Below are 26,851 nucleotides of genomic sequence, written 5' to 3'. Positions count from 1 at the left end.
ATTTCGGGTGGACACCCCTTATCAGGACTGGAAAGAAAAGAGATGAGAAGTCAGTATATACAGGTCAGGGGAAGGGGCAGAGTAAGAGCTGGTGGGCGATAGGGAGAGGCAGAGAGGAGTGGTGTCATTTATTGCATTTCGGTGCTTCCAGTGTGGCCTCTACTACGTCACTGGGACTCAACACAGACTGGGGGATTGCTTCATCAAGTGGCCACACAGTGTCTTTCATAACAGCCAGGATCTTTTGGTGCCCAACTATTTTAACTCCATGTCGCATTTCCATATCTATATGCCTGAACTTGACTGATACAAATGTGCTTGTCAACAGGAAAAGAAGTGAACTAATTGACTTTATCAGGACATACAAGCCATTGCGAAACCCGAACACTTGGCCAACCGTTTTACTCATTGGACCACTAGGAGCAGGAAAATCCAGTTTCATCAACTCTACGGACTCGGTTTTCCATGATTATGTGACCAATCGGGCTTCGGCTGGAAATACCACCACCAAAGTAAGAATACAAATGTACTTCAGAATCAGGTTTAATATCACTAATTTTATACGTCGCAAAATTTTTTGTCTTTGCAGCAGCAGTGGAATGTAATACATAATAATAAAGAAATGAATTACGATGTATATATGTATATATAATTAGTTTAATTAAATAAGTTGCAAAAATAGAAATAATGAAGTAAAAAAGTAGTGAGCTAGTGTTTATGGGTTCAATGTCCATTCAGAAATTGGATGGTAGAGGGGAAGAAGCTGTTCCTGAATCGCTGAGTGTGTGCCTTAAAGCTTCTGTACCTCCTTCCTGTTGGTAGGAATGAGAGGAGGGCATATCCTGGGTGATGAGGGTCCTGAATGATGGATGCTGCCTTTTTAAGGCATCGCTCCTTGAAGATGACCTGGATAATACAAAAGCTAGTGCCCATGATGGAGCTGCCTAGGTCCACACATTCAGCATCTTCTTTTGATCCTGTACAGTATTCCCTCCATACCAAACACTGATGCAGTCAGTTAGAATGTCCTCCGTGATACATCTGTAGAAATTTGTGAGTGTCTTTGGTGACATACCAAATTTCCGCTCCTCAAACTTCTAATGAAATATAGCTGCTGTTGTGCCTCCTTTGTAGCTGCATCGATATGTTCGGCCCAGGATAGATCTTCAGAGATATTGACACCCATGAACTTGAAATTGCTCACTCTTTCCACCTCTGATCCCTTTATGAGGACTGGTGTTTGTTCCCTTGACTTATCTGAAGTCCACAATCAGTTTTTTTTGATATTATTGACATTGAGTGCAAGGTTGTTGCTGTGACACCACTCATCTAGCTGATATATCTTGCTTCTGTATACCTCTTCCTCACCATCTTATGGTCTTTTATGGTCTTAAGCAATACGAATGCTGTCTGACCTCCCATATCATGCCCCCCTGACATTCTCACAGATCAATGGCCATTGACAGGCTTTGAATCATAGAAAAATACAGCACAGAAAGAGACCCACCCTAGTCCATGCCAAAATCATTTAAACTGCCTACTCCCATTAACCTGCAGCGGGACAAAGCCCAACATACCCCTACCATCCATGTACCTAGTCAAACTTAACATAAGTTTTGATATTGAGCACACATGCACCACTTGTGCTGGCAGCACTCATTCCACATTCTCATGATCATCTGAGTGAAGAAATTTCCCCTCATGTTCCACTTAAACCTCTCACCTTCCACCCTTAACCCATGAACTCTAGTTGTAGTCCCAGTCAACCTTAGTGGAAAATGTTTGTTTGCATTTACCTTATCTGTACCCCTCATAATTTTGTATACCTCTATCAAATCTTCTCTGTCTTCAATCTTCTAAGGACTGAAGTCTTAACCTATTCAATCCTTCCATATAACTCAAGTCCTCCAGACCTTACATTGTTGAAAATTTTCTCTGTACTCTTTCAATTTTACTTACATGTTTCCTGTAGATAGGTGACCAGAACTGCACACAATACTCCAAATTAGATCTCACCGATGTCTTGTATAACTTCAACATAACATCCCATCTAATGTGCCAAAGTTATGAAGGCCAATGTTCCTAAAGCATTCTTTACAATGCTACCTACCTGTGATGCCACTTTCAATGAATTATGTATCTGTATTCCCAGATGCTTTTGTTCTATCACACTCCTTAGTAAGACCTACTCTGGTTGGTTCTACTGAAGCACAAAACCTTGCACTTACCTACATTAAATTCCACCTGCCATTTTTTTGTCCCATTTTTCCAGCTGATTCAGATCCTTTTTCAAGCCATGATAGTCTTCCTTGCTGTCCACTACACCCCCAACCTTGGTGTCATCTGATAATTTGCTGACCCAATTAACCAGATTATCACCCAGAGCATTGATACAGATGATGAACAACCGAGGACCAAGGACTGATCCCTGCAGCACTCCACTAGTCACAGGCCTCCAGTCAGGGAGGCAACCATCTGCTACCAGTCTCTGGCTTCTTCCACAAAGCCAATGTGTAATCCAATTTACTACCTCATCTTGAATGCTGAGCTACTGAACCTTCTTGACTAACCTCCCATGTGGGAACTTATCAAATGCCTTGTAGATGTCCATGTAGACAATATCCATTGCTTTGCTTCCATCTACTTTTTTGGTAATTTACTTAATAGTCTCTGAGATTGGTTAGACACGACCTACCATGTGGAAGCCATGCTGACTATCCAATTGTACAGAATACCTTCCCATAACCTTCCCACAACTGATGTCAGACTCACCAGTTTATAATTTCCTGGTTTATGTTTAGAGCCTTTCTTAAACAGTGGAACAACACTGACTATCCTCCGATCCTCCGGTACCTCTCCTGTCACTAAAGATAATTTAAGTATATGTGCTAGGGCCCCTGCAGTTTCTGCTCCTGACTCCCACTGAGTCTGAGGGAACACCTTGTCAGGCCCTGGGGATTTATCCACCCTGATTCGCCGAAGGACAGCAAACTCCTCCTCCTCCTGTCTAATCTTCAGAGGGTCCATGAAGTTGGTGCTGCTTTGCCTCACTTCTATAGACTGTCTGTCTCCTGAGTAAGTACAGAGGCAAAACATTTATTAGATGATTCCTTGTACAGGAGAATTTCCTTAATATTTAAGGAATCTGCAGAATGATCTTAGCGAGACTGTTTACAAATCTTACCAGGGAAATTGCCTTCCAACTTCTCCAGGGATGATTCCCACCACCCTCCTGCTGTCGGATTGACCTGTGAGTTCTGTATTCAGTACCAGTAGTCAGTGTTAAGCCATGGGGCAAGTGGGGTGTTGAAAAGTACAACTGTTGAAACTTTGGTCCATCCGTACTCCCGTTCCAGAAACAAAGAAACATAGAAAATAGGTACAGGAGTAGGCCATTTGGCCCTTCAAGCCTGCACCGCCATTTATTATGATCATGGCTGATCATCCAACTCAGAACCCTGCACCAGCCTTCCCTCCATACCCGATGATCCCCGTAGCCACAAGGGCCATATCTAACTCCCTCTTAAATATAGCCAATGAACCGGCCTCAACTGTTTCCTGTGGCAGAGAATTTCACAGATTCACCACTCTCTGTGTGAAGAAGTTTTTCCTAATCTCAGTCCTAAAAGGCTTCCCCTTTATCCTCAAACTGTGACCCCTTGTTCTGGACTTCCCCAACATCGGGAACAATCTTCCTGCATCTAGCCTGTCCAATCCCTTTAGGACTTTATACGTTTCAATCAGATTCTCCCCTCAATCTTCTAAATTCCAACAAGTACAAGCCTAGTTCATCCAGTCTTTCTTCATATGAAAGTCCTGCCATCCCAGGAATCAATCTGGTGAACCTTCTTTGTACTCTCACTTTGGCAAGAATGTCTTTCCTCAGATTAGGGGACCAAAACTGCACACAATACTCCAGGTGTGGTCTCACCAAGGCCTTGTACAACTGCAGTAGTACCTCCCTGCTCCTGTACTCGAATCCTCTCGCTATAAATGCCAGCATACCATTCGCCTTTTTCACCGCCTGCTGTACCTGCATGCCCACTTTCAATGACTGGTGTATAATGACACCCAGGTCTCGTTGCACCTCCCCTTTTCCTAATTGGCCACCATTCAGATAATAATCTGTTTTCCTATTTTTGCCACCAAAGTGGATAACTTCACATTTATCCACATTAAATTGCATCTGCCATGAATTTGCCCACTCACCCAACCTATCCAAGTCACCCTGCATCCTCTTAGCATCCTCCTCACAGCTAACACTGCCGCCCAGCTTCGTGTCATCCGCAAACTTGGAGATGCTGCATTTAATTTCCTCATCCAAGTTATTAATATATATTGTAAACAACTGGAGTCCCAGCACTGAGCCTTGCGGTACCCCACTAGTCACTGCCTGCCATTCTGAAAAGGTCCCGTTTATTCCCACTCTTTGCTTCCTGTCTGCTAACCAATTCTCTATCCACATCAATACCTTACCCCCAATACCATGTGCTTTAAGTTTGCACACTAATCTCCTGTGTGGGACCTTGTCAAAAGCCTTCTGAAAATCCAAATATACCACATCCACTGGTTCTCCCCTATCCACTCTACTAGTTACATCCTCAAAAAATTCTGAGATTCGTCAGACATGATTTTCCTTTCACAAATCCATGCTGACTTTGTCCGATGATTTCACCGCTTTCCAAATGTGCTGTTATCACATCTTTGGTAACTGACTCCAGCAGTTTCCCCACCACCGACGTTAGGCTAACCGGTCTATAATTCCCCGGTTTCTCTCTCCCTCCCTTTTTAAAAAGTGGGGTTACATTAGCCACCCTCCAATCCTCAGGAACTAGTCCAGAATCTAACGAGTCTTGAAAAATTATCACTAATGCATCCACTATTTCTTGGGCTACTTCCTTAAGCACTCTGGGATGCAGACCATCTGGCCCTGGGGATTTATCTGCCTTTAATCCCTTCAATTTACCTAACACCACTTAGGTTAGGAAGTTGGCAGGTTTCTCCAATGTGTCTTTAAATGATGTCGGAGTTGACAATGCAACCTTGTGTTTCATTAGTTTTCAAAGTACGCCTTCCGAGCAGGAAAAGTGACAGCAAGCCTAATCCTCTGTGATACATTGGGCCTTGTGAAAGATGGAGAATTTGGGATTTCCGATGAAGAGATTCTCAACATTCTTAAAGGATTAATTCCCAACCAACATCAGGTATCGATGACTCTGACTCTAATAATAAATTCAATAGTAGATACAGAAGGGAAGCATGATATGGTATAGAACAGAGAAGGGTACAGCACAACAGGCCATTCAACAGTGTCACATCGAACCAGCTAAAAAGCAAATTGAAAACACCCAAACACTATACCCTCCTACCTAATTCCATGTCCATTTCCCTACATCTTCCTTACATCCACGTGTCTATCCAAACATTTCTTAGAAGCCCCCTAATGTATTTGCCTCTACCACCATACCAGGCAGCACATTCCAGCCATCCATGACTTGCTGAGTAAAAACAAATGTACCCCTCACATCCCCCTGGAACCCACCCCTTCTCACCTTCAATGCCTGCTGTCTGGTAAAGACTGGCTCTGAATCCTGCCAGGGGAATAGCCTTCAAAGTGCTCCAGGAGTGATTCCTGCTGTCAGAGTAACCTGTGATTTGTGTATTTGGTACCAGCAATCACTGTTAAACCATGGGGTAGGTGGGCTGTTGGGTTCTGTGTTGTTCTACCAAGCATTGTGGGAATTCTGTGTTGGCACCAGAACATGACAACATGTATGGCAAAGATGGTATTGCAGTCTGAAATACTGCTAAAACAAGAGACAATGGTGGAAGAGGTAGAATTAAGGATTTGGGAACTTGACGACACCATGGGGAAGAAGATGTGAACAGGTAATTATGTCAGCAACAGGGGTCCTGGGTCTGAATGTCGTGGCTTTCAAGCTCATGCATCTTATCCTGGAAGGTAGGAGTGAGAAAAGGGAATGGCCGGGGTGGCAGACATAGAAACCATAGAAACTACAGCACAGAAACAGGCCTTTTGGCCCTTCTTGGCTGTGCCAAACCATTTTATGCCTAGCTCCACTGACCTGCACACGGACCATATCCCTCCATACACCTCCCATCCATGTATCTGTCCAATTTATTCTTAAATGTTAAAAAAAACCCGCATTTACCACCTCGTCTGGCAGCTCATTCCATACTCCCACCACTCTGTGTGAAGAAGCCCCCCCTAATGTTCCCTTTAAACTTTTCCCACCTCACCCTTAACCCATGTCCTCTGGTTTTTTTTCTCCCCTTGCCTCAGTGGAAAAAGCCTGCTTGCATTCACTCTATCTATACCCATCATAATTTTATATACCTCTATCAAATCTCCCCTCATTCTTCTACGCGCCAGGGAATAAAGTCCTAACCTATTCAACCTTTCTCTGTAACTGAGTTTCTCAAGTCCCGGCAACATCCTTGTAAACCTTCTCTGCACTCTTTCAACCTTATTTATATCCTTCCTATAATTCGGTGACCAAAACTGAACACAATACTCCAGATTCGGCCTCACCAATGCCTTATACAACCTCATCATAACATTCCAGCTCTTATACTCAATACTTTGATTAATAAAGGCCAATGTACCAAAAGCTCTCTTTACGACCCTATCTACCTGTGACGACACTTTTAGGGAATCTTGTATCTGTATCTGAATCTTGTATCTTGTATCTGTGGGCAAATTCATGGCAGATGCAATTTAATGTGGATAAATGTGAAGTTATCCACTTTGGTAGCAAAAATAGGAAAACAGATTATTATCTGAATGGTGGCCGATTAGGAAAAGGGGAGGTGCAACGAGACCTGGGTGTCATTATACACCAGTCATTGAAAGTGGGCATGCAGGTACAGCAGGCGGTGAAAAAGGTGAATGGTATGCTGGCATTTATAGCGAGAGGATTTGAGTACAGGAGCAGGGAGGTACTACTGCAGTTGTACAAGGCCTTGGTGAGACCACACCTGGAGTATTGTGTGCAGTTTTGGTCCCCTAATCTGAGGAAAGACATTCTTGCCATAGAGGGAGTACAAAGAAGGTTCACCAGATTGATTCCTGGGATGGCAGGACTTTCATATGAAGAAAGACTGGATGAACTGGGCTTGTACTCGTTGGAATTTAGAAGATTGAGGGGGGATCTGATTGAGACGTATAAAATCCTAAAGGGATTGGACAGGCTAGATGCAGGAAGATTGTTCCCGGTGTTGGGGAAGTCCAGAACAAGGGGTCACAGTTTGAGGATAAAGGGGAAGCCTTTTAGGACCGAGATTAGGAAAAACTTCTTCACTCAGAGAGTGGTGATTCTGTGGAATTGTCTGCCACAGGAAGCAGTTGAGGCCAGTACATTGGCTATATTTAAGAGGGAGTTAGATATGGCCCTTGTGGCCTCGGGGATCAGGGGGTATGGAGGGAAGGCTGGGGCGGGGTTCTGAGTTGGATGATCAGCCATGATCATAATAAATGGCGGTGCAGGCTCGAAGGGCCGAATGGCCTACTCCTGCACCTATTTTCTATGTATTCCCAGATCCCTCTGTTCCACTGCACTCCTCAGTGCCTTATGATTAACCCTGTATGTTCTATGTTGGTTTGTCCTTCCAACGTGCAATACCTCACTTGTCAGTATTAAACTCCAACTGCCATTTTTCAGCCCATTTTTCCAGCTGGTCCAAGTCCCTCTGCAGGCTCTGAAAACCTTCCTCACTGTCTACTACACCTCCAATCTTTGTATCATCAGCAAACTTGCTGATCCAATTTACCACATTATCATCCAGATCATTGATATAGATGACAAATAACAATGGACCCAGCACTGATCCCTGTGGCACACCACTAGTCACAGGCCTCCACTCAGAGAAGCAATTCTCTACCACCACTCTCTGGCTTCTTCCATCGAGCCAATGTCTAATCCAATTTACCACCTCTCCATGTATACCTAGCGACTGAATTTTCCTAACTAACCTCCCATGCGGGACCTTGTCAAAGGCCTTACTGAAGTCCATGTAGACAATATCCACTGCCTTCCCCTCATCCACTTTCCTGGTACCCTCCTCGAAGAACTCTAACAGATTGGTCAAACATGACCTACCACGCACAAGGTCATGTTGACTCTCCCTAATAAGTCCCTGTCTATCCAAATGCTTGTAGATTCTGTCTCTTAGTACTCCCTCCAATAACTTACCTACTACTGACGTTAAACTCACCGGCCTATAATTTCCCGGATTACTTTTCGATCCTTTTTTAAACAACGGAACAACATGAGCCATTCTCCAATCCTCCGGCACTTCACCCGTAGACAGCGACATTTTAAATATTTCTGCCAGGGCCCCCGCAATTTCAACACTAGTCTCCTTCAAGGTCTGAGGGAACACTCTGTCAGGTCCTGGGGATTTATCCACTTTAATTTTCCTCAAGACAGCAAGCACCTCCTCCTTTTCAATCTGCACAGTTTCCATGATCTCACTACTTGATTCCCTCAATTCCATAGACTTCATGCCAGTTTCCTTAGTAAATACAGACGCAAAAAACCTATTTAAGATCTCCCCCATTTCCTTTGGTTCTGCACATAGCTGACCATTCTGATCTTCAAGAGGACCAATTTTATCCCTTACAATCCTTTTGCTCTTAATATACTTGTAAAAGCTCTTTGGATTATCCTTCACTTTGACTGCCAAGGCAACCTCATGTCTTCTTTTAGCCTTCCTGATTTCTTTCTTAAGTATTTTCTTGCACTTCTTATACTCTTCAAGCAGCTGATTTACTCCATTTCCTATACATTTCATACAACTCCCTCCTCCTCTTTATCAGAGTTGCAATATCCCTTGAGAACCAAGGTTCCTTATTCCTATTCAATTTGCCTTTAATCCTGACAGGAACATACAAACTCTGCACTCTCAAAATTTCCCCTTTGAAGGCTTCCCACCTACCAATCACATCTTTGCCAGAGAACAACCTGTCCCAATCCACGCTTTTTAGATCCTTCCTCATTTCTTCAAATTTGGCCGCCTTCCAGTTCAGAACCTCAACCCTAGGACCAGATCTATCCTTGTCCATGATCAAATTGTAACTAATGGTGTTATGATCACTGGAATCAAAGTTCTCCCCTACACAGACTTCTGTCACTTGCCCTAATTCGTTTCCTAACAGGAGATCCAATATTGCATCCCCTCTAGTTGGTCCCTCTCTATATTGATTTAGAATACTTTGCTGAACACATTTTACAAACTCTAAACCATCTAGACCCCTAACAGTATGGGAGTCCCAATCAATGTATGGAAAATTAAAATCCCCTACCACCACAACTTCATGTTTCCTACAGTTGCCTGCTATCTCTCTGCAGATTTGCTCTTCCAAGTCTCGTTTACTATTGGGTGGTCTGTAATACAATCCCAATAATGTGGCCATACCTTTCCTGTTTCTCAGCTCCATAACACTATCCGCCTTCCTGATGCTAAATGTTGCATTACAGGACAAGACCAGCTCCCAGAAAAGAACTTGAAATCCTACAGGAGATGAAGTCTCCTATCCTTCTCGTCCAGGACTAGGTGTGACTTCAGATTCAGATTCACATTTATTTCTCATGTGTACATCAAAACTTGCAGTGAAATGCACCCTTTGTGTTAACAACCAACACAACTGAGAGGATGTGCTGGGGGTAGCCACATCCTGGTGCCAACACAGCGTTCACACATAATGGAGGAACAACACAGAACCCAAGAACATGGAACACAGCAGGCAACAGAACAACAACAAGGTTCACCAAAGGTTAATTTGCCGGTGGAAGGCAAATATGATGTTAGCATTCATTTCAAGAGGACTAGAATATAAAAGCAAGGATGTAATGTTGATGCTTCATAAAGCATTGGTGAGACGTCACAGGGGTAATAGTGGCAACACACATCAAAGTTGCTGGTGAACACAGCAGGCCAGGCAGCATCTCTAGGAAGAGGTACAGTCGATGTTTCAGGCCGAGACCCTTCGTCAGGACTAACTGAAGGAAGAGTTAGTAAGAGATTTGGGAGGGGGAGATCCAAAATGATAGGAGAAGACAGGAGGGGGAGGGATGGAGCCAAGAGCTGGACAGGTGATTGGCAGAGGATGGGCAAGGGGTATAGTCAGAGAGACAGAGGGAGTAAAAGGAGAGTGAGAGAAAGAATGGTGTAGCAGTTTTGGGCCCCTTAGATAGGATGTGCTGAAACTGGAGAGGATTCAAAGGAGTTCCACAAAAATGATTCCAGGATTGATCAGGTTGTCATATGAAGAGTGTTTGATGGCTCTGGACCTGTGTTAACTAGTGGGGTGACCTAATTGAAACCTATCAAACAGTGAAAGACCTTGATAGTGGACATGGAGAGGATGAAGCCTAGGACCAGAGGGCACAGCCTCGGAACAGCGGGACATCCATTTTGAATGGAGATGAGGAGGAATTTCTTCAGCCAGAGTGGTGAATCTGTGGGATTCGTTGCCACAGGCAGCTGCGAAGGCCAAGTCAGTGGGTACATTTAAGACAGAGGTTGATAGATTCTTGATTGGTCAGGGTATGAAGGAATGTGCGGCAGGAGATTGGGGCTGAGGGGGAAAAATGGATCAGCCATGATGAAATGGTGGAGCAGACTCGATGGTCCCAATGGTCTAATTCTACTCCTATATCTTATATTCTATGATCTTAAGAAAGCTATCTCCTTTCATCCCTCCAAACTACTGACACACACAAATAGGCCCCCAGGCCTCCAGTCTCTACTTGCCAGCCATCGGGGTACAACTTCCGGACTAATGATCAGATTATTTTATTTTTGCCATATGATCTCACCTCTGCCTGTTCTCACTGAAGCCTGTTGAGCAGAAGCCTCACCACCCTTGACTCAGACCACCCCCATGATGACTGCTCTGCTAGATGGTACTTCTCTTTTATGGAGACTGGGTTATTCAACCTCCACTCCAGGCCTGAGCAAAACTGCTTCACTGTATCCGTGCTGCTGTCCACTGACGACAAGTAGAAAATCTCTGAAGAGTGTTGATAAGTCCCCGGGGCCTGACAGAATATTCCCCAGGCTGCTCCATAAGGCGAGGGAAGAGATTGCTGAGTCTCTGGCTAGGATCTTTATGTCCTCGTTGTCCACAGGAATGGTACCGGAGGATTGGAGGGAGGCGAATGTTGTCCCCTTGTTCAAAAAAGGTAGTAGGGATAGTCCAGGTAATTATAGACCAGTGAGCCTTACGTCTGTGGTGGGAAAGCTGTTGGAAAAGATTCTTAGAGATAGGATCTATGGGCATTTAGAGAATCATGGTCTGATCAGGGACAGTCAGCATGGCTTTGTGAAGGGCAGATCGTGTCTAACAAGCCTGATAGTTCTTTGAGGAGGTGACCAGGCATATAGATGAGGGTAGTGCAGTGGATGTGATCTACATGGATTTTAGTAAGGCATTTGACAAGGTTCCACACGGTAGGCTTATTCAGAAAGTCAGAAGGCATGAGATCCAGGGAGGTTTGGCCAGGTGGATTCAGAATTGGCTTGCCTGCAGAAGGCAGAGGGTCGTGGTGGAGGGAGTACATTCAGATTGGAAGATTGTGACTAGTGGTGTCCCACAAGGATCTGTTCTGGGATGTCTACTTTTCGTGATTTTTATTAACGACCTGGATGTGGGGTTAGAAGGGTGGGTTGGCAAGTTTGCAGATGACACAAAGGTTGGTGGTGTTGTAGATGGTGTAGAGGATTGTCGAAGATTGCAGAGAGACATTGATAGGATGCAGAAGTGGGCTGAGAAGTGGCAGATGGAGTTCAACCCGGAGAAGTGTGAGGTGGTACACTTTGGAAGGACAAACTCCAAGGCAGAGTACAAAGTAAATGGCAGGATACTTGGTAGTGTGGAGGAGCAGAGGGATCTCAGGGTACATATCCACAGATCCCTGAAAGTTGCCTCACAGGTGGATAGGGTAGTTAAGAAAGCTTATGGGGTGTTAGCTTTCATAAATCGAGGGATAGAGTTTAAGAGTTGTGATGTAATGATGCAGCTCTATAAAACTCTGGTTAGGCCACACTTGGAGTACTGTGTCCAGTTCAGGTCGCCTCACTATAGGAAGGATGTGGAAGCATTGGACAGGGTACAGAGGAGATTTACCAGGATGCTGCCTGGTTTAGAGAGTATGGATTATGACCAGAGATTAAGGGAGCTAGGGCTTTACTCTTTGGAGAGAAGGAGGATGAGAGGAGACATGATAGAGGTGTTCAAGATAATAAGAGGAATAGATAGAGTGGATAGCCAGCGCCTCTTCCCCAGGGTACCACTGCTCAATACAAGAGGATTGCTCAATACAAGAGGCTTTAAGGTAAGGGGTGGGAAGTTCAAGGGGGATATTAGAGGAAGGTTTTTTACTCAGAATGGTTGGTGCGTGGAATGCACTACCTGAGTCAGTGGTGGAGGCAGATACGCTGGTGAAGTTTAAGAGACTACTAGACAGGTATATGGAGGAATTTAAGGTGGGGGGTTATATGGGAGGCAGGGTTTGAGGGTCGGTGCAACATTGTGGGCCGGAGGGCCTGTACTGTGCTGTACTATTCTATGTTCTAATGGCTGGCGTCACCGTCTTCTAAAGACACTACCCAGAAGAAAGCAATGGAAAACCACTTATGTAGAAAAATTTGCCGAGATTATTGTCATGGAAAGACCATGATCACCCACATCATACAACAGCAATAACAAACTAATACATAAAAAAAAAAAAATGGCTGACTGGCTGACAAACAACCAATAAGCAAATAAGGACAAATAGTGAAAATAAAAAAATACTGAGAACACGAGTTGTGGGCTCATGACTTGCAGTGTCATGAGGGACTGGGCCCATTAAAGATTGTCTATGTGTGGGGCCAGATGAGTTTGGTGAGATCCTAATTAACCTGCCCGAGGTGGTGGAGGCAGATAAATTTGGGATGTTTCAGTAAATCTTAGATGGGCACAAGGATGATAGAAAAATGGAGGGCTATGTGGGAGGAAAGGGTTAGATTGATCTTGACGTAGGTTAAAAGTGATTGCACACATTTGCAAGCCAAAGGGCCTGTACTCTGCTTTAGTGTTCTATATTCTGTGAATTTTGAGACTTATGTCCCCTAGTTAATTGTAGGGGTCCATGGCAATTTAAAAAGTTGGGAAACCCTGCTCTAGAGGGTAATGAATGGCAGGCAATAAATTAATGCTTTGATATTGTCTTGTTTAAACATTTCTCTTGCAGTTCAATTCACCTTCAAAAATTGAACACAATGGAAACAGTCCCACTGGTCCAACTGTGCACTGTGTTGCCTATGTCGTCGATGCAAGCCAATCTCCCATCCTTTCTTTTCCAATGAGAAAAAGAATGCTTGACATTCAGTCACAAGTTAAAAAGCTGGGTGAGTTTTGTGACATCAACTATCCATAGTGGATTATAGTCCTGCAGGGGCTCTCCGCACACATTTTACATGTCACAGTCCCGAAGAGACATTGGATAGATTGGAGTGAAAGAGAGTTTAAAGGAAGTGAACGGGCCAGCCTGCACAATTTGCATGCCACAATGTGCACACTTTGGCTTTTGGCAAGGTCCATTAAAAAGTCTAGGTTTAGGCTAAGTGGCCATTGTGGGAGGGGAACAGTGTTGGAGTGGGGAGTTGAGGTTTTGGCTCATCAAGGTTTTAGTGAGGAGAGTCTAGGTCACAGGTAGATTTTTGTTTATTGTTTCTTCTTTCTTTATTTCTTATTGCCCATTTAGAGCAGTGGGGAGGCCAGGCAGGATAATAGATTGCTCCTCTTAAGACATGTGGGAAGGCAGGGAGACCCCCAGTCTTCCCGACAACTGTACTTGCTCGCAGTGCATCCAGTTGCAGCTGAAACAGATCAGGTTAAGGAGTTGGAGATGGAACTGGATGAACTCCGACTCATTCGGGAGGCCAAAGGTTTGAAAGACAGGACATATGGGGAGGTAGTTCGCTTGGGTTATTTTCTTGTGTTATAATGGACATTGTTTACTTGGATTTCCAGAAGGCTTTCGATAAGGTGCCGCATATAAGACTTATCCGTAAGATAAGGATGCATAGAGTTGGGGGGTGATGTATTAGCATGGATAGAGAATTGGGATACATGGGTATTACTCTGATTGGCAATCAGTGGTGAATGGTGTGCCACAAGGGTCAGTGCTGGGCCTGCAACTGTTCACGATGTACATTAACGGTCTGGAAGAGGAGACCGAGTGTAGTGTGTTTAAGTTTGCTGATGATACTAAATTGAGTGGAAAGGCAAATTGTGCAGAAGGTACGGAGAGTCTGCAGAGAGAGATAGATAGGTTAAGTGAGTGGGCAAGGGTCTGGCAGGTGGAGTACAGAGTTAATAAATGCGAGGTCATCCACTTTGGAAGGAAAAATGAAAGAGCAGATTGTTATTTAAATGGTAAAAATTGCAGCATGTTGCTGTGCAGAGGGACTTGGGAGTGCTTGTGCGTGAATCACTAAAGGTTGGTTTGCAGATGCAGCAGGCAATCAAGAAGGCAAATGGAATGTTGGCCTTCATTGTTAGAGGGATTGAATTTAAGAGTAAGGCAGTTATGCTGTAACTGTACAGGGTAGAGGTGAGGCCGCACCTGGAGTACTGCGTGCAGTTCTGGTCTCCTTACTTGAGGAAGGATGTACTGGCTTTGGAGGTGATGCAGAAGAGGTTCACCAGGTTGAGTCCAGAGATGAGGGGGTTAGACTATGAGGAGAGATTGAGTCGCCTGGGACTGTACTCCCTGGAATTCAGAAGAATGAGATGAGATCTTATAGGAACATATAAAATTAGCAATGGGATGGGTAAGGCAGAGGCAGGAAAGTTGTTTCCACTGGTAGGTGAGACTAGAACTAGGGGACATAGCCTCAAGATTTGGGGGAGTAGATTTAGGATGAAGATGAGGAGGAAATTCTTTTCCCAGAGGGTGGTGAATCTGTGGAATTCTCTGCCCAATGAAGCAGTGGAGGATATCTCAGTAAATATATTTAAGACAAGATTGGATAGATTTTTGCATAGTAGGGGAATTAAGGGTTATGGGGAAAAGGCAGGTTTGTGGAGTTGAGTCCATGGTCAGATCAACCATGATTTTATTGAATGGTGGGGCAGACTCGAGAAGCCAAATGGCCTATTCCTGCTCCTATTTCTTATGTTCTTATGACACAGGTAATTGGGTGACCATCAGGAGCAGAAAAGGGGAGAGGTAGAGTACCCCTGTGGCCATTCCCCTCAACATTTGGGACTGTTGGAGGGTGTGACCTAGCAGAGAAAAGGCACAACAATCAGGTCTCTGGCACTGAGTCTGATTCTGTGGCTCAGGAAGAAAGGGGAGGGAAGAGGGGAGCTGCAGTGATTGGGGATTCATTGGCTAGGGGAACAGAAAGGACGTTCTGTTGATGAGAATGGAATTCCTGGATAGTTTGTTGCTTTCCGGGTGTCAGGGTCCAAGTCGTCTCGGATCGAATCCTCAGCATTCTTAAGTGGGAGGGTGAGCAGCCAAAGGTTGTGTTCCATATCAGTACCCATGTCTTGGGTAGGAAGTGTGATGAGGCTCTGTAAAGTGAATTTAGGGGGTTAGGTTCTAAGTTAAAGCACAGGACGTCCAGGTGTTCTGGTCTCAGGATTGCTACCCATGCCACATGCTAGTAAGGGCAGAAATTGGAAGATCGTACCATTTTTAACTTGGGGCTAAGGATTTGGTGCAGGAGGAAGGGTTTCAGATTTTTGGATTATTGGGCTCTTCCAGGGAAGGTGGGACCTGTACAGAAAAGACGGTTTGCGCCTGAATTGGAGGGGCACTAATGTCCTAGCTGGAAATTGTGCTAGTGTTGCATGGAGTTGGGTGTTGGGGTTTAAACAGATAGTGCAGTGGTTGTGGAGATGCATGTTGCTTAGACTACAAACAAGATAGTGTATTGGTTGTGGAGATGCATGTTGTTTAGACTACAAAGTCAGAAATCAAAAGTTGAATTGGTGAGACTAATGTTAGAGCAGCCTTTGTTGGACTGGACTGTGTCAGAGTGGTTCTTTGAGGCTTTAGCTCTTCAAAGCTTCAGCAAGGAGAGGCTTGAGTGAGAGAAGGCAAAAAATAAACTGTAGATAGATTTTTCCAGTTTATTTAATAATTTTTTATATTTGTACAGTTAGAACTGTAGGGATGCCAAGGAGGATAGTGAAATGCTCCTGTTGTGGGAAGACAGCTCCATGTCCCTGATGACTTCATCAGCCAGAGGTGGAACCAGCTGCTGCTTCCAATGCTCAGTGTTAAGGAGTTGGTGCTGGAACTGGATGAACTCTGGATCATTTGGGAGGCTGAGGGGGTGATAGGTAGGACATATAGAGGTACAGCCAAGATGCAGGACATGAAATTGGGTGACAGGAAGAGGGAAAGGGTTAAGGAGCCAGTGCAGCGTACCCATGTGGCCATCCCCCTCAACAACCGGTATATCACTTTGGAAACTGTTGAGAAGGTTTCTAGTGCTGTGTTGGGTGGTGGTTTAAACCAGCGTTGCAGGGTGATGGGAACCAGAGAGTCAGAACAGATAATGGAAAGAATGTGGAGACAGATGGTGTTAAGATATGAGGAAGTCACAAATCAAAAGGTTGAGCATGGTGTGACCAGTGTTCTGAGCTGCATATACTTCAAAACAAGAAGTATTGTCAGAAAGGCAGATAAGCTCAGGGCTTGGATCAACACATAGAATTATGGCATCATAGCCATTAGTGAGGCTTGGTTGCAGGAGGGACAGGACTGGCAGCTGAATATTCCAGGGTTCCATTGTTTTAGATGAGACAGAGCAGGAGGGATTAAAGAGGAGGGGTTACGTTACCAGTCGGAAAATGTCACGGCAGTACTCATTCAGGACGAACTGGAGAACTGGTCTAGTGAGGCTTTATAGGTGGAACTGAAGAATAAGAAAGGTACAACCACATTAGTGAGGCTGCATCATAGATCACCCAACAGTTCATGGAATTTAGGGGAACAAATTTGTAGAGCGATCACATACTGTTGCAAGAAACATTTGGTTGTTATAGTAGGTGATTTTTAACATTCCACATTGACTGAGGATCGCACACTGTAAAAGGACTATATGGGATAGAGTTTGTCAGGTGTTCTCAGGAAAGTTTCCTTAATCAGTACATAGAAGTACCATCAAGAGAGTATGCAGTTCTTCATTTGCTATTAGGGAATGAGACAAGGCAGGTAACAACATTTTGTGTAGGGGAACACCTTGCATCTAGTGATCATGATGCCATTAGTTTGAAAGTAAATATGGAAAAGGGTAGGCCTGATCCTTGGGTTGAGTTTCTAAATTGGAGGCGGCCAGTTTGATGGTATCAGCATGGATCTGGCAAGCGTAGATTGTGAAAAGTTGTTTTCTGGCAAAGGGGTATCTGTTAAGTGGGAGGTCTTCAAAAGTGAAATTTTGAGAGTACAAAGCTTGATTGTGCCTGTCAGAATAGAAGATAAAAGGAAAAAAGAAGGTGCATTGCAGTCATAGGCAGGGAAAAACAAATGAGGTACTTACGGAGTATAAGACTTGCAAGAGAACACTTAATAACGAAATCAGGAGGGCTAAGAGAAGGCATGAGATTGCCCTAGCAGACAAGGCGAAGGAGAATCCTAAGGGATTCTACAGATATGTTAAGAGCAAAGGGACTGCAAGAGACAAAATTTGTCCCCTGGTAATCTATGCGTGGAATTCTTAAAAGGAATGTTTACATCTGTATTTACCCGGGAGACAGACACAGAGCCTATAGAAGTGAGGCAAAGCAGCAGGGAGGTCATGGACCCTATTCAAGCTACGGAGGAGGAGATGCTTGCTGTCTTGAGGCAAATTAGGGTGGATAAATCCCCAGGGCTGACAATGTGTTCCCTTCGATCCTGGAGGAGGCAACTGCAGAAATAGCAGGTGCCCTAGCAGAGATATCATCCAGGTGAGGTACCAAAGGATTGAAGGATAGCTAATGTTGTTCCATTGTTTAAGAAAGGCTCTAAAAATGTACCAGGAGATTAGAGGCCAGTGAGCCTGCCATCAGTAGTTGGAAAGTTATTGGAAGGTATTCTGAAGGACTGGATATGTAGGTATTTGCATAGACAGATTGATCAGGGATAATCAGCATGGCTTTGTGCCTGATGGGTCACATGTAAGCAATCTTATAGAGTTTTTTGAAGAAGTTACCAGACAAGTTGATGAAGGGAAGGCAGTGGATGTTGTGCACATGGAATTTAGGAAGACATTTGACAAGGTCCCGCATTGGAGGTTGGTCAAGAAGGTTTGGTTGCTCGGTATTCAAGGTGAGGTGGTAAATTGGATTAGATATTGGCTTTGTGGGAGAAGCCAGACAGTGGCAGTAGATGGTTGCCCCTCTGACAAGAGGCGTCTTACTATTGGAGTGCCTCAGGGATTGGTGCAGGGTCCATTGTTTGTCATTTATATCAATGATTTGGATGATAATGTGGTTAACTGGATCACAGCTTTCCAGATGACACCAAAATTGGGGGTGCAGTGGACAGTGAGAAAGACTATCAGAGCTTGCAGCAGGATCTGGACCAGCTACAAAAATGGGCTGAAAAATGGGAGATGGAATTTAATGCAGACAGATGAAAGGTATTGCACTTCAATAGGACTAACCTGGGTAAGTCTTGCACAGTGAACACTAGGACACTGAGGATTGAGAGGAGATTTGATAGAGCTATACAAAATTATGAGGGATGTAGGTAGAGTAATTGCACCAGGCTTTTTCCACTGATTTGGGTGGGACAACAGCCAGAGGTCAAGGGTTAAGGGTGAAAGACGACAAATTTAATGGGAGCATGAGGGGAAACATCTTCATTCAGAGGGGCATGTGAGTGTGGAATGAGTTGCCAGCACAAGTGGTGCATGCAAGCTGTGTAGAGCTATCGTTCCGGTGCAGGTAATTGGGAGTAGGCAGTTTAAGTGGTTGGGCATGGACTAAATGGGCTGAAGGGACTGTTTCTGTGTTGTATTTTTCTATGACTCCATGACTCTTTTAGGTACACTTGTCAACTGCTGGTTAATGCAAATATATAATCTGCAATGTATCAATAACTCAATGCATAAAAGCATGCTGACATGGTCAAGAGGTTCATTTGTTGCTCTGCCAAGCATCAGAATTGGGAAGAAATGTGATTGAAGTGACTTTGAGTGTGGAATGATTGATGGTGCTAGTTTGAACCAATCTGGTCATTCTTCCCTGACCTCTCTCATTAACAAGGCTGTTTCACCCACCGAACTATATTTTTTTCACACCATCCTCTGTAAATTCTAGAGACTGTTGTGCACGAGAATCCCAGCAGATCCGCAATTTCTGAGACACTCAAACCACCCAGTCTGGCATCAACAATCATTCCGTAGTCAAAGTCACTTAGATCACATTTCTTTCCCATTCTGATGTTTGGTCTGAACAAAAATGGAACCTCTTGACCATGTCTGCATGCTTTCAAGCACTGAGTTGCTGCCACATTATTGGCTGATTATATTTTTGCATCAACTAGCAGGTGTATCTAATAAAGTGATCACTGAGTAGACCATAAGATATAGGAATAGAATTAGGCCATTTGGCCCATCAAGTCTGCTCTGACATTTCATCATGGTTGATCCAATTTTCCTCTCGGCCCCACTCTCCTGCCTTGTCCCTCTATCCCTTCATGCCCTGACCAATCAAGAATCTATCAACCTTTACCTTAAATATACATACAGTCTTGGCCTCCACCTACCTGTGGCAACCACTCTCTGGCTAAAGAAATCCCTCCTCATCTCTGTTCTAAAAGGATGCCACTCTATCCTGAGGCTGTGTCCTCTGGTCTTAGGCTCTCCCACCATAGGAAACATATTCTCCACATCCGCTCTATCAAGGCCTTTCACCATTTGATAGGGTTCAATGAGGCCGCTCCTCATTCTTCTGAATTCCAGCAAATACAGGCCCAGAAGAATCAAACGCTCTTCATATGACAAGCCTTTCAAACCTGGAATAATTTTCATGAACGTCCTTTGAACCCTTATCAGTTTCAGCATATGCTTTCTTAGATAAGGGGCCTAAACCTGCTCACAATATTCCGAGTTTTTATAAAGTCTCAACATTACATCTAGTCTTCTTGAATGTTAACGTCGCATTTTCCTCCCTCACCAGGCTCAATCTGCAAATCAACCTTTAGGGAAACCTCTCAAGTCCCTTTTCACCTCAGTTTTTTGTATTTTCTCTCCATTTAGAAAATACATGTCACTTCTTGACACTATTCCATCTGTCATTTCTGTGCCAATTCTCCTAATCTGTTTTAAATGCTTAAGTAGCCTCTCTACTTCCTCAGAACAACCTGCCCTTGCACGTATCTTTGCATTGTCTGCAAAGTTTGCAACAAAGCCATCAATTCCATCATCAAAATCATTATATTGTCTGTATATCCATGGATGCTTGCGGTTTACATTTTGGCTGCCATATTTCTTCATGTCAACAGCAGCATCACTTCAGAAGTAGCTTATTTGCTGTGAAGCGCTTTAGTTTTGAATATCTTTTCAACGTGAAATGCTGCTGATACGGTGGAGACTCTAACAAACAACTTGCTTCACCTTTTAGGCATACCGCAGATCGTTCTACTAACAAAGGTGGATAAAGCGTGCACTTTAGTTGCAAAAGATTTGAAATATGTTTATCGGAGTGAGCACATTACCAATAAGGTATTTGCTTCATTTCAATACCTTTATTATAGAGATAAGATGATATAATTTAAGACACATTTGTCTAGCTTGATTCTGGATGTGATTTGGAGGGATATGGACCTAACATAGGAAATTGGGAACTGTGCCAGGCATGGATGTTAGACCGAAGGGCCTATATCCGTGCTGTATTGCTCTATGACTCCATGTCCTTAATTTAAACCTTAATTTGCTCATACAGAGCTTCAAGGCAATGCAGGTGCTGGAATCTAGAGCAATGCACAAAAAGTCAGAGGAACTCAGCAGGTCAGTCAGCTTCTTTGGAGGAAAATGGACCGTTGACATTTAGGCCAATTCCTCTCGAGGGCCATCGAGATCAGCTGGAAAGTCGATGCTTCATTTCCATCTGTAAATGTTACCTAACATGCTGAGCTCCAGCTTATTGTCTACTACTTTTACGTAGAATTTGTTTTATTTATTGCCAGTAACTGAGAACACAATTCAGGCACTTGATGGAAATTAATTTCCAGAGCTCGGGAGGAAAACTGGAGAATGGGACTGATTGAGGTAGTATTGCCTCAATGGTTGACTGTCTTTCTGCTGTGCCTCAAAACCTCTGCGTTTTGCTTCACAAGCTGTCTGGTGCTGAACCTAGAGGGTAAGATCTGGGATGGATTGAATTGTCAATACAGTTGGACAAAATTTCCATTTCTGTTGGAAAAACTGTTAAAGGCAATGAAGGTAATTGACAGCAGGGGTAGGAATAATTTGTATCAGTGCAAGAGTTAGGAAGAAGGCCTATCCTCCCACATTCTAAAGATGTGGGGTTGTGTTGGTCTGTTGTAGGCATGGTATTTTGGCACTTGAAAAGTGGCGACACTCGTGGGCTGCCCCCAGCATATTCTCGGATTGTGCAAACAATGCACGTGACTGTAAGTTGGAATGGGTGCAGAGAAGATTCACAAGGGTTTTTCTGGGACTGGCTTGATTATAAACAGAGGCTGGATAATTACTTATTTAAGCTCAACATTCCTACTGGGGCATAGACTGCCGACAGCAGCTCACCAGGTTCCATTGTCCAGGGCCAGTCTCACAAGTTGTCCCCAGTTGTAGACCCCCTTCGAAGATCCTTCCTCTCCCAGGGATGAGGTGTTTGGAGCTTCTTTTGGCATTGCTGTAGTTCTGGGATTGTTACATGTCGCTAGCTCCACACCCAAACCCCCTCCTTTCACAGTCATGTGGGACCACCCATGGCGGACTGACCAGAGACTGGATAGGCTGGGTGATGAATGAGGTTCTTAAGTTCAAAGTTCAAAAAAGGTCAACGTTCAAAGTAAAATTTATATTATCGGAGTACATACATGTCATCACATACAACCCTGAGATTCTTTTTCCTGTGGGCATACTCAGCAAATCATTGGAACAGTAACTGTAGACAGGATCAATGAACAACAATCTGTCCAAATGCAAATATGAATAAATAGCAATAAATGAAATGATAGAGCATGAAGTAATGTGATGAGGAGTCCTTAAATTGTGACCATTGGCGGTGGGAACACCAGAAATAGGAGGAGTGTAGTTATCCCCTTTTGTTCAGGAGCCTGATGGTTGAGGGGTAGTAACGGTTCTTCAACCTGGTGGTGCGAGTCCTGAGGCTCTTGTACCTGGTACCTGATGGCAGCAGTGAGAAGAGAGCATAGTCTGGGTGGTGAGGATCTCTGGTGGATGGATATTGCTTTCCTATGACAGTGTTTCATGTAGATGTGCTCAATGGTTGGGAGGGCTTTACCCGTGATGTGCTGGGCCGAATCCACTACGTTTTGCAGGATGTTTCAGAGGTGTACCATTACCTAACATCTGTCTGACAACAAACCCAGGTATATGTGGCTGAGCATCAAAAACATGACTGACTGTTCAAGGAAAAACAGTGCTGATTGTAGCAGTGACACCTCCCCCCTCAACTGCCTGAACAACTTCTATGCTCACTTTAAGGCTTGCAACACAATGCCGGACATGGTAGCTAGCTCCCTCCCAGGTGAGCAGCCATTGTGTGTAACAGCAGGAGACCTGAAGTAGTTAGCAAAGAGGCAACTCCCATAAAGCTGTTGGGCCAGGCAGCATCTCAGGCCGAGTACTCGGTGTGCACAGCAGCTTACTCACGTCTCCGTGGACATCTTCCAACACTTCACTCATCCGGGCTGCTGTCCCCGCGTGCCCCAAGTGTACCAAAGAACTCTACACCTTCAGAACTAAACAACAATTGCCCGGTGGCACTGACACCAATCATCATGAAGTGCTTTGAATGTCACATATCAAAACCCGATCCCTGCCACATTGGACACTGGACAATATGCTTACCGAAAGAACCCCACCATGACAAATGCCGTAGGATACGTCATACACCTGGCCCTAATGCCTCTAGAAAATAAGGACACTTATGTCAGAATGCCAGTTCTGGATTTCAATTTGGCATTCAGCACTATTGACCGTGGTGAACAAATTCCTGCTCCTCAGTCCAAATACACCTCTGGGCAACTAGATATTGGATTTCCTAACTAACAGACTTCAGAATCAGGATGCAGAACCACTCCTCCCTCCCCATAATCCTCTGCATGTTGCCCCCCCACTCCCCGGGCTGTGTACTGAGCCCATTGCTGTACACTCTGGTCATATCAGCGCAGCCAAACATCTGAGTGTCAAGTTCGCTGATGACACGACAGTGGTGGGGCTTATCACCAATAACTATCATATGGTCTACAGAGAGGAAGGCAAGTAACCTCTTCCACAATATCAGCGAGACGGTTATCGGCTTCAGGAGAATTTGCACCATTCACACCCCTCTTTACGTCAGTGGCACAGCAGTGGAAGCTGCGAGCAGTTTCAAAACTCTTGTGAGCAAACCTCTCATGGTCACAGAACACATTTGACACAATAAAGAAAGCTCAACAACACTGCTGCTTTCTGAGGAGGCTGAAGAGAGCCTTGCCTACAGATGTACAGTAGAGAGCATCCTAACAATCTGCATCACTGCGTGGTACCAGAAGGCTCTATAACTGGTGGACAAAACTGCCAACACAACACTGGAACCAGCCTACTTACCATCAAGGACATGTATACAGAAAGGTGCCAGAAAAAAAAGCCTGTACCCACCCACCGTGTTCATAGACTGTTTGTCCCACTCCCATTGAGTCATAGAGAAGTACAGAACAGAGACAGACCCTTCAGCCCATCTAGTCAATACCAAAACCAATTAAACTGCCTATTCCCAGCGACCTGCACTGGGACGATAGCCGTCCATGTCCCTACTATTCATGTATCTATCCAAACTTCTCTGAAATGTTGAAATCGAGTTTGCATCCACCACTTGTGCTGGCAGCTTGTTTCACACTCTCATGACCCTCTGAGTGAAGAAGTTACCCCTCATGTTCCCCTTAAACTTCTCACCTTTTACCCTTAACCCATGACCTCTGGTTATCGTCCCACCCAACCTCAGTGGAAAAAGTCTGCTTGCATTTACCCTATCTATACCCCTCATAATTTTGTATACCTTTATCAAATCTCCTCTCAGTCTGCTACTTTCTAAAGAATACAGTCAGAACCTATGCAGCCTTTCCTTATAACTCCGGTCCTCCAGACCTGGCAACGTCCTTGTAAATTTTCTGTTCTCTTTCAGCCTTGTGAAATCCTCCTTTTCGGGGCGTCGCTAGAATGACTCATTAGCCCCTCACTAACAGCTACCAGACTCATTGCCAAGAACCCCCTGGCTTTGTATGTCTAGGCTGTATATGACTCCAGTCCCGCCAAATCCATGGGATTGGGATGTCTCGCCCACCCAAACCCGGCTTGTGTAAACGCTGTGTGATTTACTGCCCTGTTACAGCCAGTCGACAGAAACTTACAGATTGCATACAATTATAAAGAATTATATTTGTGAACGTTAAATTAAGTAAAGGGCTAGTAAAGAAACGAAAGGAAAAAAAGCCCATTATAATTAAACAGTCACATGTGCACAGGCTAGAGCTCAAATCTTCCAAAAGCCATGTTCACCAATCCTTGGCAGCCTCCCGTGCCTTGGTTCCATCAAATTGTATGTCCCACTGGATCGAATCCTATGATCAGTTCTCTCCAGCGTCTTCTCTGTCTCTCTCTCCCGCTGAGCAAAGACCAAGACCCACCTTCGTGCCCCTCACAAAACCTCTTCACCCAGCATTCTCTGAAACCTTCTCTCGGTTCCACCATCCTAATTCGATGACACACATTCCTAAGCATCCCTTATCTTCAACAGTAACCCAAATAAGCTGAATGCAGAAGACTGCTCTTTCAGAACTGCTAAAATGAAACACCTACAGCACAGCAGTAAAATTGTGAACCAGGGTGTTACACTTGTTTACATCTTTCCTGTAGGTAGGTGGCCAAAACTGCACACGATACTCCAAATTAGGCCTTACCAGTGCCTTGTACAACTTCAACATAACATTCCATTTCCTGTACTCAGTGCATTGATTTATGAAGGCCAATGTTCCAAAAGCTCTCCTTATGACCCCATCTATCTGTCATTCCACTTTCAATGAATTATAGACCTGTATTCCCAGATCCCTTTGTTCTACAACACTCCTCAGTGCCATACCATTCACTGTGTAAAACTTACCCTGGTTGGTCCTACCAAAGTGCAAAACCTCACAATTAGCTGCATTAAATTCCATCTGCCATTTTTTGGCCCACTTGTTGAGCTGCTGCAGATCCCTCTGCAAGCCATGATAGCCTTCCTCACTGTCCACTACACCCTAGTCTTGGTGTCATCCGCACATTTACTGATCCATTTAACCATATTATCATCCAGATCACTGATATAGATGACAAACAACAATGGACCCAGGACCGATCCTTGCAGCACTCCACTAGTCACTGACCACTCTGACTTCTCCCACAAAGCCAATGTCTAATCCAGTTTACTACCTCATCGTGAATGCTGAGCAGCTGAACCACCTTGACCAACCTCCCATATGGGACCTTGTCAAATGCCTTGCTAAAGTCCATGTAGACAATATCCACTGCCTTGTCTTCATCCACATACCTGGTAGCTTCCTCAAATATCTCTATAAGATTGGTTAAACACGATCTACCATGCACAAAGCCATGTTAACTATCCTTAATCAGTCCATGTCTTGTATATCTGGTCCCTTAGACTATCTTCCAATAACTTTCCCACAACTGATGTCAGACTCACTGGCCTGTAACTTCCTGGTTTATGTTTAGAACCTTTTTTAAACAGTGGAAAAAGATTGGCTATCCTCCAAACCTCTGGTACCTCTCCTGTAGCTAAGGATGATTTAAATATTTCTGCTAGGGCCCAGGCAATTTCTGCACTTGCCTCCCACTGGGTATGAGGGAATACCTTGTCAGGCCCTAGTGATTTATCCACCCTGAATTGCCTCAGGGTAGCAAGCACGTCCTCCTCTGTAATCTGTACAGGGCCCATAAAGTTGATGCTGTAGACTCTACAGACTCAGTATTCATCTCCTGAGTAAATACAAATGCAAAGAATTCATTTAAGATCTCCCCCATCTGTTTTGGCTCCACACATGAATCACCATCCTAGTCTTCCAGAGTTCCAATTTTGTCCCTAGCAATCCTTTTGCTCTTAACGTATCTGTAGAATCCTTTAGGATTCTCCTTCACCTTGCCTGTTCGAGAAACTCCGTGCATTCCTTTAGCCTTCCTAGTTTCTTTTTTAAATGTTCACTTGCATTTCTTGTACTCTGAGCGCCTCATTTGTTCCTCCCTACTTATTCTTGCTACGCACCTCCTTTTTTCTTTTTCTTTTTTAATTCTGACAGGCACAGTCGAGCTTTGTATTCTCAAAATTTCACTTTTGAAGGCCTCCCATTTGCCAGAAAAGAGTTTGTCACAATCCACACTTGCCAGATCACTGCTGATACCATCAAAGTTGTCTTTCCTCCAATTTAGAATCTCAACCCACAGACCAGACCTTTTGTATATTTACTTTGAAACCAATGGCTTTGTGGTGGCTGGATGCAAAGTGTTCCCCTGCACAAAGTTCTGCCTCCTGCCTTGTCTCATTCCCTGATAGCAGGTCAAGTATCACATGCTGTTTTGTTGGGCCTTCTATGTA

General features: G+C 44.3%; 1 protein-coding gene across 4 annotated transcripts in view; it reads left to right on the top strand.

Moving 5' to 3' along the window:
- Positions 1 to 26,851, top strand: part of LOC140205742 (interferon-induced protein 44-like) — a 56,266-nt gene that overhangs the window by 16,682 nt on the left and 12,733 nt on the right. For 3 of the 4 annotated variants that reach the window (XM_072273317.1, XM_072273315.1, XM_072273318.1), the window contains exons 4-7: positions 329 to 512; positions 5,058 to 5,204; positions 13,260 to 13,416; positions 20,639 to 20,739. In XM_072273317.1, the coding sequence (XP_072129418.1) occupies positions 329 to 512; positions 5,058 to 5,204; positions 13,260 to 13,416; positions 20,639 to 20,739 (589 nt within the window). The remainder of the gene's footprint in view (positions 1 to 328; positions 513 to 5,057; positions 5,205 to 13,259; positions 13,417 to 20,638; positions 20,740 to 26,851) is intronic. The other variant, XM_072273319.1, reaches the window with a different exon arrangement.

The sequence above is a fragment of the Mobula birostris genome, chromosome 12, assembly GCF_030028105.1.
Source record: "Mobula birostris isolate sMobBir1 chromosome 12, sMobBir1.hap1, whole genome shotgun sequence".
NCBI classification, from domain to species: Eukaryota; Metazoa; Chordata; class Chondrichthyes; order Myliobatiformes; family Myliobatidae; genus Mobula; species Mobula birostris.
Note: the sequence above shows the minus strand (reverse complement) of the source record. Positions and strands in the feature narration are given on the sequence as shown.